This window comes from Tinamus guttatus, unplaced genomic scaffold (genome assembly GCF_059628265.1).
Source record: "Tinamus guttatus ecotype Peru unplaced genomic scaffold, ASM5962826v1 Tinamus_guttatus_pri_ptg000035l, whole genome shotgun sequence".
Classification (NCBI taxonomy): domain Eukaryota; kingdom Metazoa; phylum Chordata; class Aves; order Tinamiformes; family Tinamidae; genus Tinamus; species Tinamus guttatus.
This window is the reverse complement of record NW_028288569.1, coordinates 3,716,351-3,730,236: the sequence shown is the minus strand read 5'-3', so window position 1 is coordinate 3,730,236 and position 13,886 is coordinate 3,716,351. Positions and strand designations below refer to the sequence as shown.

At 44.5% G+C, this 13,886-nt stretch overlaps 2 protein-coding genes across 2 annotated transcripts in view; one reads left to right on the top strand and one right to left on the bottom strand.

Annotated features, from left to right (window-relative positions):
* Positions 1-6,038: 6,038 nt before the first annotated feature.
* CGGBP1 (CGG triplet repeat binding protein 1) lies at positions 6,039-9,853 on the bottom strand. Its single transcript, XM_088533373.1, has 2 exons — positions 9,841-9,853; positions 6,039-7,334 (listed from the first exon to the last, which is right to left on the bottom strand). Exon 2 carries the CDS (start codon positions 7,304-7,306, stop codon positions 6,803-6,805), a length of 504 nt encoding a protein of 167 aa, XP_088389499.1. The 5' UTR covers positions 7,307-7,334; positions 9,841-9,853; the 3' UTR covers positions 6,039-6,802.
* A 664-nt stretch (positions 9,854-10,517) lies between these two features.
* Positions 10,518-13,886, top strand: part of ZNF654 (zinc finger protein 654) — a 33,237-nt gene continuing 29,868 nt past the window's right edge. The window contains exon 1 of the mRNA XM_088533367.1: positions 10,518-10,649. Coding sequence (XP_088389493.1) covers positions 10,518-10,649 — 132 coding nt within the window. The remainder of the gene's footprint in view (positions 10,650-13,886) is intronic.

Here is a 13,886-nt window from a genome sequence, read left to right as displayed (position 1 = left end):
AATGGTATGTTTCAAAAATAGATATTTTATATTTAAATAATACTTGCCTAAGAGAGGTGAAATAGAGTCTTAACTCTAGAGGCAGCAGCTTGTAAGACTTGTTTCAAGATGAAAAACCTTTTGAATATGTCAGGGAAAATGTCACTAGAGGGCACTGACTTCCAGCATCTGCAGTAGATTGTTTGCAGTGCACTAATCTAACCTCAGCTGAATCCTCTTAGGTACCCAATATTTGAAGAAATGAGAATTCAATGCAGTACAGAGCTTGGCTAGTTGTTATGTTGGTATGTGTTGGAAGTGGTTCCAAAAATATGCGGTAAAACTTAGTCTTAAACATCTGAAGATTGCTCTTGATAGAAACCCATCTCATTCAGTACAGTTTGTCTTGTCTGCGTCACTGAATGCAAGCAAAGGAAACACCTTTGTAATGTTCCTTCTTTAGTGCCAGCTCAGTTTGCTTCTTCTGAAAGGACAAGGTTGCGTTTTGATTTCTTTTTATTTTTTTTCCCTCCTCCTCCCTATTTCCAGGTTGTTAGATATCTGCTCCTACTTGCATAGAGAGATACAGCATTCAGATATTGGGCTCCAGTAAGTCTGCTGAAAATTACCCTCATAACACTTGACGTCAAGAAGTAGAGCAATAGTTTATTCTGTGCACACAGGATCTCCCATGCATTTCCCTGCCTTTTGCTGTGGACAGTGCAGGCTGCAGTGTGTGGTCCCTGTTTCCCATCTTCATGTCTTGTGTGTATCTCTACTTGTGGAGAGATCATCCACTTCACTTCTATGCAAGCTCTTTCCCTTTTTTCTTTTGCACCATGAGACTTTTCTGCATCCCCCTGCCTCCACTGAGCAAGCTCAGTTTAACAAATGAGCAAAGCTTTACTGTTGAGTGAGCCCTACAGATACCTTACATCAGTTTAAGTGAAGGTTATGCATGGGATCTGAATGTTCTTGCATGTGGTGTCTGTTGTCCATTCAGTATGGAGCAGCTTAAGAATCTAGTCAGGGTTTTGCAACATATAAAAACTCTAACTGATTGTATGAGCTGGGTGGCTTATTTATTTGATTCATTTTGTAGTAATGATGGGCTTCAAAAATCCTGAACCCAAACGGAGTACAGCTTGGAATAGCTATTCAGCAGTCATGTATTACACACTTAAGCAGACTGTTCCACCCGTGGGCAACACGAGCGGCAGTTCTCTGTCCTGTACCTCAGAGCCCGATTGATGAGGGGGACTGTCTGCTTCTGGGTCCTGAAGAGGAAATGGCCTCTGCTACCAGAGGACCCACAAATTCCTGACGCCTTGCAGGAAGAGAGGAGGGATGCACAGGCAAAAGGACCTGCCCTACTTAAGCGGAGCTTCCACAGAGTGTCTGCCCTCCAGCTCTTGCCGCCCAGCCCATGTTGATGACAAACCCTGAACCTATTTGTCAAGAGCAACACAGCCTAAAAGCAGTTACTGTACACTTCAGCTTACTCCATCTTGTATAGGGCTAAACCACATGACTCAGGGACATAAAATATTGTCATAGGAATTTAGCATGGCCTAGTTGGTAAACTTTAATTTTGCACTTCACCTGATTCTGCAACAGCTTCCACACAAATCCTTACTATTAGTTTTGCAAGTATAAATAGTGTGTTTCAGAGGGGAACTGACAACGTGAGACATAGCTGCTCGTAAAGCTTTTCTTTTCTGCGTTTCTGTTTGGTGGGAAACAAAAAGCATCTTGATCTTCCTGAGCTGTGAGCAGAAAATGAACAAGGATGATAAATAGATGATAAATTCATGAATCAAGAGGTGGCAGGAGTTTGTTTATTCTTGATCCATAATGAGATGTCAGGCCAGGCAAAAACATGGAGAAGGGGTCCTGCATAATAAACCTATACTTGATCAGCAGATATATTTGCTCAATTTCCATGAAGTAAGTCTATAAATTCTGACCTCTTTGGGGGACTCTTATTTTTCAGAGCTTTTCAGGAAGGGTTTTCTGCAGCATTAAGAAGATAAAAGACCCTGTCCCTACAAATCACTTACTGCAATGTCCAAATGCTTAACCTTAACTATTGCACGTAGATTTTCTTTGCAACAGAAGGCACAACCAGGGAACCTCGCTCATGATGAAGAAGGAAGTCATATTCCTGACTGGTAGCAGGGGTTCTGTATAATCTGTCCTGAAACACAGATTAGAGTGTGATTGTATTGGTACATCAACAGTCAAATGGCTTCAAAATCAGAGTTGCCTTAACAATGGCATGGATGATTTTTAATTTTTCTTGTCAGCATCCATTTTCACTACGTTGCATTACCTCTACATGTGAACTGCCACAATTACCTTGTCCATCTTCTGGGTGAAATAAGAGATCGTGCATAAATTCTATGAAAAATGTATTCCTTTATTTTAAAAAAGGACTATATATTTTTTTCCATTACCAAATGAAAACTTTACAAAGTAAAGCATTTCTTTTCCAATAATATTTTAATATAAAAACTAAAATTGCTTACTGTCTTACTGTTCTAACAGGAAGTCCTGTGGCACTGCAGGAAACTGAACTCGGATAGTTTCAGCCTCACTCCAGTGTCTAATCCGAAGCAAGTCCATCATTTCTTTCAATAAAACCACTCCTGTGTGCCACTTACTATTAGAAAAACATCCTTCTTTCCAAAACAAAAAATCAAGGAAAGTTATGTTCACTAACTCAAAGCAGACTAAACTCTTAATAGCATTATTACAATGAGAAGCTTTGTTTAAAAAAATTTATTTTGAAAGTTAGACACAACTTTAAAATTGTACAAAGACAACAAGCACTCAAATTACACAAAGAGTTAGCAGTGAGTACAATGGAAACACAGCAACAGTGAGTTTTGCCTCTTGCTATATGTAAATATAAATAGAGATCATCCTTGCCAGGCTTCCAGCTCTTCCACTTTTTTTTTTTTCCTCCTGAAAAACTGTTCATTATGCTACAAAACCCAAAAGGGGGTATTCCATGGTTCAGTTCAACAGAATCACCAAAAGGGGGGGGTCAGACTAAAAACAGTCCTTCTATCATGAGAATATCCCATACTCTGTGGAATCAAGTTTCTCTCTCTATCGAAAAACAGCTTTTCCTTTCATTGCATCAAATGTTTCACCTCCTCTAAGGACCAGCCAATTTAATGGCTTCAAAATGCTTAAAATATTAGAATTCATGCATGGCTTTCTAGGAATGGGCAAGCTGGAACTAACAGGGCACATACACCTAAGTAGTCACAAAATGGAGAATATTGGTTCTGTCTAGTACTTTAGTCTTTTAAAGTGTTGTTCTAAAAATAGCACTTCAAAGTCACATTAGCTGTCATAGGCCAAACTGATACAAGTACATGGTCAGAGTAGGTTGTTTCTGTTTTAACTTCATTTAGAATTTCAAATATATTTATAAAATCACCTGGCAGAAAAGTATCCCTTAGAGTTAGCCCCTGTATAAGCAGAAGTTTGTACTGTCCTTTTACTTTTGAGAAAATTATTTACAGAAAATACATGGAAAAATAATGCAGTGTCCTTGCAGAAAAAGGAAAACACCACAAAGGCTGTTAAACAACTTACTTAACCACAGTCTCTGTTCTAGGAATTTGTTATTACTTGGGCTTTGAAATAATAGAAAGTAACTTCCGTTGTAAAACTTCCCTAAGATCAGCAATAATTAAGCTAAGGTTATACTTTATCCAACTACAGCTACGATGGTAAAATTACGGTGTGAACCTGAGCGTTTGCAGAATTCCTTTCCAAGACCGAGTGGAACCGCTTTTACTTTGAAAGAAAGTAAGTGTAACTGTCTTCATGATAGTTTCTGTTGCCGGTAAATATAAACTCGCTTGTTCCTTGTTATTTTGAGATTATCTAGAAGCGCTTTATTTTTCATTGCTTTATTCCACTGCAGGCATTTGCTGTAATGGCTCAGTATTTGATTTTTTCATAACCCTTGGGTTTTTTTTTTTTTTTAACAGAAGTATCCTATTTTTCAGCCGTCATTGTCCTACAAGCTGCTGTGCATCAGAATTAAGTCCAGATTAAGTCAGTTCCATTCAAAATCTTGATGCTCAATTTTTATTTCCAAACTGCTAAAAGTGAGTAGCCTATAGCTACACTGATGAGGTTTCTCTGGAGGGTGGTGTTGCTTGCATTAAAAATAAATGTTATTAATTCTGTAAATTTAAATTCTATACGCAGATTTTTGCTTTACAAGGAGAGCAAGCTTTTGAGAAACTAGATGTTCTTTGCTTTTTGCCCTATTGAAGATAACTGAATTTCTTCTTTTTTAAGGCAAAAGCTGCTTATGTTGTTAACTTTTGGCTTTGAAATAAACACCCCCGAATGACTTGGGATCACTTTGAGTTGAGCAAGGGCATATTTAACGATAAGCTTGTCATTAAGCTTTTCGAGGTGTCTGTCAATCTGCCAATTTAGCAGAACACTAACTACATCCTAAACCGTTTACAAAGTGGTTGTGACACAGCTCCTGAAATTCCCAGTTAGCAAGGACTGAGCTAAATAGCTCAGATTCACACCCATCATGCATACCATTCTTCTCTAATGCTTCTGTTTTAATGGCAGCTTGTTTTCTCAATACTCCGTTGTTCGCTGCTTGCTTTAAGTCTAAGATAGCATTTATAAATTTTATTTTTTAAGGCAAGGATATAGTTTCTCTGCACTGAAACAGCAACTGTAAAAAGACTTTCAGTTATTCCTAGGACAGAAAAAGCTATTGGCAGTGAACCTTTCACTTGGCTTAGGAGGATTTATGAAACAGTACTAGCCCAATGCAGTTCATGATCTTAAGCTAAAACCAAGTTTGGACAATAGCAAATGATTTTTGGGAAGGTATATTTTGATAGGTAGGATTAGAGGGGTGGAAAAATGCTTCTGTTACTTCTGGCCTAAGTTCTAAACCAGAAACCAGGGTCCTTGGCAGGATTGCTGTGACTGCACAGAGTCCTGCTAGTTCCAAAAGATACCGAAGGTGCAGCACTGTGGCCAGGACCTGTGTACCAGCACCCATGGATGGGCACTGTTTGTTTTCCAATTATATGAACATCTCTTCTAGCCGAAGAAGGCTGCAAGAAATGGTTATACTGTAAAACAAATACACTTCTTTAGAAGCTAATCACACACAGAAAAGTTGTTACTATGTATGTAAGTGTTTTAATCCAGAAGAGATGGTCTGCTCTAGGAATCTCCACAGAAACAAAATAAACAGGTTTTTGCAGGTTTCTTAGCAATTAACTAACTTTGCTTAAACAAAAGGAGCAAAATGCCGTGAACCTTTGTGAGGATAAAGGAAGCTGCAGGACCACCAGCTCCATTTGAGGGAGAGTTAAAGCACATTCCACTGAATGGAGGATTTCTGTTTCTAGGACATGCTTGGCATCTCCTTCAATTTAGAGTTTCTAAAGGGAATCCAGAGAAGGAGGTAGGGAGAAGTTGGTCATTTCCCAGCACCTTGCACAATACTCCCTCCTTACATTCAAAAACTGTACAGACCACTGACATTGAGTGGACTAGTTGGCATAATAACTTGGAAATAGTTTAGTGGTAGCTTATTAGATTAGTAGAGGGAAACATTATTAATTTTTTTTCAGTTTATGATTCTACATTTTTCCTTTACAGTAGATGTGGTCTTGGCACAGAAAAGAAAATATAATGCAGGTCTGTACTTCCAGTGTAGCCTCAAAGTATATATGCTTTCCTAGTTGTGCTTGCAGATACTGAATAGCCTTTGCAGTAACTATTTTGAAAACTATTTTAATCGCTTTGCCTCCTTTGACTAGGAGAGTGAGGATGAGATAAAACGACCTCCGGGGAAAGACTGAGAAACTCCTTTTCCATGCAATATAACAGGCCTGCTCAGCTCCACTGCTTAATGCCTCCCCTACCCCCAGTTTAGATTCAGTGCCCTTTGTCCTGCCAGAAAGAAAAAGACACTAATTCTCTCCACTAAGATCTTGGTCTAATGTAATTTTTCATTGGCCAGCAGCTGTATTGCAAACCACACACACTTATTAGTTTGTCAATTTAATATTCCAAGATTGGCACTGAAACGGAAGCAAAGAAGATAAACTGAGAAAAGGAAATGGTGGTTTAAAAAGTGTGCATGGTGAACCTGCAGAACTCCTTGCTTATGGGCACAGTGAAGTCCAGAGCTCCATGCAAGAGGGAGGCTGTTAAACCGCATAATGAATACACAGTGGTATCAGATAGGATAACAGTATTCTAGAAGAAAAGTGTGTTCTGTTTTAGAACATAAACCAAACTTTGACAGGAATTATCAATAATCTTCCCCCCAAATATCAGTTATGCTTTAACTAACCATTCTACAGCTTGCACTTGAAGCGTGCAGTACTTCTTCTGGGTCAGCCACGGGCAGGATCCCGGCCAAAGCCATCCACTGCTGCAATCAACCATTCCTACCACGTCGTTTCCCACGTGTGCAGAGATGCACGGCTTAGGCAAGCGAGGTGCTCCGTTCAAGTGCCTTGTTCTTAGCGTCCGTGACGGCCGGACCCAACGTGGACAGGGCGTATGCCAGGCCTGCTCCCCGCGTGCTCTGCGAGTTCTACAGCCATGTAGCTCTGGAGCCCACAGCAGGGCTAGCAACAGTCTGTGGCATATCACTAAGTTCACAAACAGATTGTCATTTCTACAATAATACAAAATAGCTTGTAAAACCAATATGTAACACTGTATATATGCATGAATATAAAAATAAACGACACCATCAATATGTAAAACTTCACAACGATGATGGAGAACAGTTTTCTTCTCAGCGGTCTTCGGTGTTGAGGAGCTGGTTCTCGTTGTCGTAGCCGTCAGGCAGGTAGGCTTTCCTTAGCTGCTCCGACTTGGGTATGGAACTGCCGTTCTTGACGTAGCGGGACAGGAAGGCCCGCACGGACGGGTGGTCGGCCTTCTCCAGCGGAATGTTTGCTTCCAGGCACATTTTCACAAAGTCCTGGATGACGCTGTTCTTTTCTGTCTGAGCAGTGCTGTTGCACTGAAGGGAGGCAGTCAGAGTCCTTTGCTTCTTCCTGACGTTCTGTTCTTCAAACTCTGCCTTTCGCTTCGTGTGCGTTTTGGACTTGAGGTGGTCGTTGATCGCAGACTTGCGGACATGATTCAGAACCACGTTGCAGGAAGTACAGAAGAGCTTTCCTCCATCTTCATGCAGTTCGCTGCCAAACTCTGTGACACGATCCTGAGGCGTGACATACAAAGCGGTCTTGGAGCGGTTACGGGAAGGGGGTGACTTTACTCCAAATCGTTCCATTGTTGCCTTCAATAAATTGTCCTGAAGGCTGAGAGGACAGGAAAAAAAAAAAAGCCATTAAAGCATGTTAAGGTTCCCAACTTAAAGACTGCAATCTATTCAGTATCCAACAAAGCGCCTGTTAAAAGTCAATTACATGAAAGATATGTGTGCAAATATTGTTGAAAAGGCCTACATCTTGAAGTCCAGATAAGGTTGCGAAAGAAATTCCTCACAGGTGTCAGAGCTGTCCTCCGAGGGGTCTTTGTCACCCTCAAACTCCATCTGTTCATCACTGACAAGCAAACAGAAAGGCTTTTTTTTTGTTTTTCCTAAAGAGTTGTTTTGCCCTTTATTCTTTATGATAAATACCATCTTCTTGATATTTTAGCTAAGTTGAACTGTCAAACATCTACAACGAGGTGCTAATTTTCCATTTATTTCCTGAAAATCTGTATAACTTATGTTAGCAAAAACTTAACTGTCAAAATATGGGGCACAAAGGCCATTACTGTCATCTCTAAAGACCGATACAAAAGCCTGAGCTTTGTCAGCACTCATTTGGGAACACCCTCTTGTTTTGTCCCAGCTCAAACCACAACTATTAGACTAAGTCTTAACTTAGAGTAAAAAGAAAATCTTTTGTCGTTGCAACACAAGCTTTGTGAAACAGTCAGCCTAATGTGAACAGAAACGTGCATGTGTTTCAACTTGAAGCAAGGACCTAAACAGGCAGCTTCTCTGAGGAAGGTAATGAAAAGAGAACAAGTTTTTGACTCCCTTTACATCACTCTAAACTACATTGTGCTACCAAAGAAAGCCAAGTGTACTAAAATTGAACATCTATTGGTTTTTAATTATTTATGATGGAATAGCTGGAATAGATCTATTTATGTCCTTTTTAAAGAAAAGCTCAAGTCAAGACACAGCTCAGCTTTGAGATTTTTGAGAAAAAATGGCCATTCAAACTAATAAATTAAGTTCAGTCTACTTCCTTGTCAAAAAAGAGACTTTTTTTTTTTTTTTTTAAACAGCAAGATGCCTGGGCATTTAGTTATGAATATGAATGACTTTGGAGAACTTAGTGCTAACGATGCATTCCACCTATAAGACTGCATCATAGAAGTGAGTACCTCTGGATGTATTATTCTGTGTCCCTATTTATTCTGATACACGCACAATCTGCTGCTGCAGCATTTTGAAAGATCATCCGAACTTACAAATCAGCTCATCCATAGATCTACAGATGAGCTTCTCCAACTTAGAGGACTAGATGGGATTTCTGCTGCTCAGAACCCCTTTGACTTGTTATGAAGATGCACAAGGAAACAACACAGAGTAAAAGAAGAGAGAATTCTGTCTTAAAAATTAGCCTTTAAAAATACATTAAGATTTGAGAAACCCTTTGGAAAAAAAATGACAAAAATTCTGACATTAGTTAGTATTTTGAACTATGTGCTAGTTTCCAGAAGTATCAGTTTTGAGTGACACTAGAGACTAAGCTATATAATTCTTCACTTGGAGTACAGCTTTTTTCACTCCTTTTTGTTGCTTTATGCAATTTATCTGCGTGAGTTTCCCAAGTCCCTATTTCCTGAAATTGATCCTTGAACAAACCTTACTCTGACACAGACTTGTTGCTTGGAGTTTTGAAATATGAGAAGAAATCACCTATGTCAAAAATGGAAGCAGCAATTCTGTGAACTGCAGAGTCCAGGATTTTTGTTGGTGGTGGTATTTTATTTAGTTAGTTATTTTGGGGACCTAGAGTTTGACACAGATTCTTTGATGTCTGTTAATGCCTGAACTACCAGTTCAGGCCCAAGTGCAAGGGATTGTGCGTGCAGATAGGGCACCCAGCAGAGACATCCTATCCGCGGTTACACTTTCGAATGAGCTGAGCTTGTCAGAAGCAGCAGGAGCCCTGGACAGCACAAACGAGCAAGCCCGGGCTAAAAAAAGGGACCCCGGAAAAAGAACCATTAAAGGTACACACGCTCTTTAGGGAAAAGCAAACCGTGTTTAAGCTTAACAGGAAAGCAAGTTTGCATTTTCCCGTGTCAAGCAGGTTGAACTAATTACCGGCTCCCTCCGCTGACCAGCTAACTAGGAGGCAGCGCCGGGCCCGCATGTGTTCCCCGGGGGCCGCACGGTGTGACCGCTGCCCAGCCGCGCGGGCTCCCGCCTCCTCCCAGCCCGCGATGCCGCCGCTCCTGCCCCGGGCCGCGCGGGAAGCTCCGTCCACAAACGCACGGCCCCGCGCCCGCGCCGCCCGCTCGCCGCGCCGAACTTCCCGCGGCGCCGCCTCCCCGCCGCGCCGCCCAGGCCGCCAACGGCCGCGCCGGGCTCCTCCCGCCGCCCCCCCGCCGCGGCGGCGCCGGCGGCCGCTCCCCGGGGCGGCGGGCGCAGACAGGTGCGGCCCCGCCGGGGCTTGCACGGCGGAGCCGCCGCCCGCCGGGAACGGAGCGCGACCCTCCGCCGCCGCCGCCCTCCCCCCCGCCGCCTAACCGCCGCCGCCCCAACCGCCCGCCCCGTGCCGTGCCGGGCGCCGTTACCCGCTGCGGCCTCCGCGCGCCGCCCGCGGGGCCGCGCTCGCTCCGCGCGCCCCGGCCGGAGCCGCCGCCGCCGCCGGGCGCAGACGGGGCCGCGCCGCAGCCAGACGGAGCGACCCGCCCCGGCGGCCGCGGTAGGCGGGCCCTAGCAACCCGCCCGGCAACCGCGGTGCCCGCCCCGGCCCCATGGCGCCGCCGCCGCCATTGGCTGCGCCGCGCGCCGGCGCGCGGAGACGGGCGGCGCTGCCGGCCAGTTACAAGCGAGGGGGCGGGATGGCTCGTCGTGATGGAGGGGCGCGAGGACCAATCGGAGTGCGCGGAGGCCCGTGCTGCGGCTGGCGGACGGGCGCGAGGGCCAGTAGGAGCAAGGGAGCCGTGGGAGGGCGGCGTGACGGACGGGCGCAGCAGCCAGTGGGGAGCGAGAGGCAAAGTAATGAAGAGAGTTTTGAGCCAATGGAAGGGCGCTGCGGCGGGGCGGGGCCGGCGGGCGGGACCCGGGGTGAGAGGTCGTCGACGAGCTCTCCCTCCGCCGCGCCTTGATTGGCGGAGCGGCGGGGCCAATGGGAGCGGGGCGCGTGGGCGGGCCCGGACATGAGGCGCGCGGCGGCGGGGGCGGCCCTTCCGGCGGGGCGGGGCGCGGGCCGGGGGCCGCTCGGTACGCGCAGGGCGGCGGGGGCGGCATGGCGGAGGACGAGAGCGACCAGGAGGCGGAGCGGCTCGGCGAGGAGCTCGAGGCGCTCGTGGCGCCGGGGCTGCCCGCCGGCTTGCCGGCCCTGCTGGGCAGCCAGTACTACTGCCGCCGCTTCTGCCAGGTGAGCGCCGCCCCGCGCCCGCCCCCGCGCCGCCGGCCGCTGACCTGCCGCGGGGGGCGGCGGAGGGAGAGCCGGGTGCGGGGCCGGGGCGGGGGAGGGGGCCCGTCCCGGGCCGCCGCGGAGGCTCCCGGGGCGGGAGCGGCGGGGGCGGCACGTGCGGCCTGGGCGGGCTGCGGGCGGGGGCGCCCCGCGGCCTCGCGGGGCCCTGCGGGCCTGTCCCGGGCCCCGCCGCCGCCGCGCGCTCGCGGCGCCAACAGGTCGCGGGCGCCCTGCGCGGGCAGGTGTTGAGCAAGCGCTCGTGGTGCCGCCGTATCCGGCGTTGCTGTTTGGTGCTCCCCCTTCTTCTCCGTGCGCTCCGTTGCCCAGTTAGCCCCCGCGCTTGCGTTCGTCCGTGTGAATAAAGACCTCTGTACGGTCCTTCGTTTTCGTCGGTTTTTAATACCCAGTGGAACGTCTATTTGCGATATTTACTGCAACGTGGGTTTAAAAGCGCTGCTCGGTAAGTCTGCTGCCTGCGTTTTGTTTGGTTTTGTTGATGCTTCTCTGTTCTGCTAAAATTTTGTTAAAAGCTGAAATGTTGCCTCATAGACTGAAAGAAACAAAATCTGTGAGGCCAGCGAAAAGCAACGTCGGTGTATTTGTTAGCACCAAGTGGATTATAATCACAGGAAATCATAGGTGTGCTTTATGGAGTCCACAGGTTGTAAAAGTAGGCTGCCCTATGTGAAGGAGAATTTTATCTTAAATTTTTCTGGCAGCACATAGTGTGCAATGAGTTCAGTGCTGTAATGAGGAAGTGCAGGCAGGGTGATAGCTTTCCAAACAAAACTAGGAATTGGTGTGAAATATGAGATGACAAGACCAGGGAAGGAAAGTTTCTGTGAAATATATGAGTAGAATGCCTCGGTCGTTTGCCCTTGGCTTCCCTTGTGGTTTCTTTTGTGGAGAAAGATTGCCAAGCCCTCTCCCCTACTTTGGCCTGCTTCTAGTTTGAACTCTCCACATGGGCAGCCAGTTCTCTAAGCATATAAAGAGCTATTTCTCTTCTCTTTTAAACAATGTTTAAATTATTCTGAAGAAAGTCAATTAATATGCTTAATAACACTTTGACCCCAGAAACTTTTTTTTTTTTTATGGAGGTAAGTAAATTTGGCCTTTTGGGCAGCAGTTCCCAAATCATGTGCTCACTCAAACTGTAGTCTTTGGTGTTTTGTTTAAACATCATCTTAAATAATGGATTGTTCTAATGATTTAACCACGTAACTAGAAAATCTTAACTCATGTAGTGTACCTGCATGAAAGGCTGTTAGCTGTGTGACCTTCTGAAGTTTGACACCAAAATTAAGCTGTGCGTGCTCCATCAGCTGCCCTCAGATTCGTGGTGATAGAATTATAAATGTGTCTGTGCTCTGGGAGGGCTGGCAGGCCCTCAGCCTATCCAGTAAAAGTGGAGAAGCGTATTTGTATTTCTTCTTTAGCTAGTGTGATAAATTTACACCGAATTCAGGTCATGTCCTTAACACTTGTTACAAAACAACTTTATATCACTTTTTTTTTCAGGTAGGCTTTTGTTTTCATTAGTAGTTTTCACTTTGGTTCTAGTTTAGAGCACTTTGCACTTTTATATGCAGATCTTCTGAGATCATGTTTGGCTGTTGTGCAGATAATGCCTCTCCATCTCATTCCACCCCATGCTGATAAAACAATTTTGTTTGACTTCATGGTTATTTGGTACTTGCAACTGTCCCAGTTTTGCCTTTCATGTTTCTGTTCACTTGTCAAAAGTTGAACAGCAGTTGTAGACGTAGTTGCTTAGAGATCATACTAGGAGGCTGAGCTACCTGGGAGGAGCATCTCTGTTCTTCAGAATAACCAAATTTTACCATTTCCCTTTATTTAATTGGTAATAATGAAGTCTGATGTCAGCTCAATAGAGTAAGTATTAAGATTGCATACAGTTATGCAACTGCCTCAAGTGTGTGCACAACCACATTTATCAAAGCTCCAGCAAAAATGAAGTGCAGAGCCTTTTCAGGCTTTTCGGAGCTGTTTACTGTAGATAGAAGCTGAGACCTTCTGATTGATCTTAAAAGCTAAAACACTTGACGTAGGCCTTGAGGTTTTGGTTTGCACATGTGTCCCGTTGCTGAAATGTGTTTAAAAAGTTAAAGCATCACTGTGACCAGATAGGTTCAGTAGTCTGTTAGTGTTGCAGCTTAAATATGTGAGTAATACCAATTTAATGATACGAGATTAAAACATTGTGTGCAAGTGTATCTGCTTTTAGGTCTCCCTTTTTATTTTGTAGATATGCGTGGTCATACAGTGTCATTACAATCCGAGTCTTCCAAGGGAAAGTGGAACAAAAGTGGAATTTTGTTAGATTGTTATTTGATAATTTAGGGAGAACAAAAATCAAGATGTGGGTGTGATTGAAGCCAGGCAGTTTGAAAATGAGAAAACAAATACTCAATTTATGCATCTCGCCAACAGGCAGCACACTATTACTTTTTTAAAGTTATTGTGATCATTTCAGCTATTTCTGTTACTTTCTAGAATTTCTGACTTTATGTTCCTTCCTTTTGTAGAGGTCAATGTTTATTGAAACCACTTGGATTTTGAAAAGTTAGCCAGCTATTTTCAACTTTGGCAAGCAAAATAATGTGTCTGTGACTGTTTTGAGGGTTTAAAGAAATTGCAAATGTAGAAAATAGCAGACACTGTGCGTTTGGGAAAGCTCCACAAGACCTAACTTGTTGTGTTCCATGCAGATTTTGAAATCTTTCACTGAGTTTGTTTTCAGCAACCCCTCCCCTGCCACGATGGCTATAGCATTTGGGAGATTGCTCTGCGAGTGAAAGAAAAATAATGGCGGCTAGAGGAAATAGTGTGGATGTTTGTCCTTTTTTGCTAAAAGGGTGGAGAGGGGGCTTTTAAAATCAGAAGAATGAACTTTACTTCATTTGTAAACAAATGTTAGCAGTGAGCTGGAAATGGATATAACTTAGGTCACTATATAAGTGTGTATAAGTTTTATCAGTCAGCTTCTCTTCAGAATCTTTTTTTATAAACTTGTAGTATTTTTATAGTATTTAATGTTACTTTATGCATAGTATCTGGCTAAAAAGATACGTGTCTTTGGTGTCTTCATAAGACTTCATATTGACTGGGTTAAGAGGTGCTTGGCAGGTGTTAATTCATATGAAACTTTTCACCAGAGTTGCACTGAGCACTTCT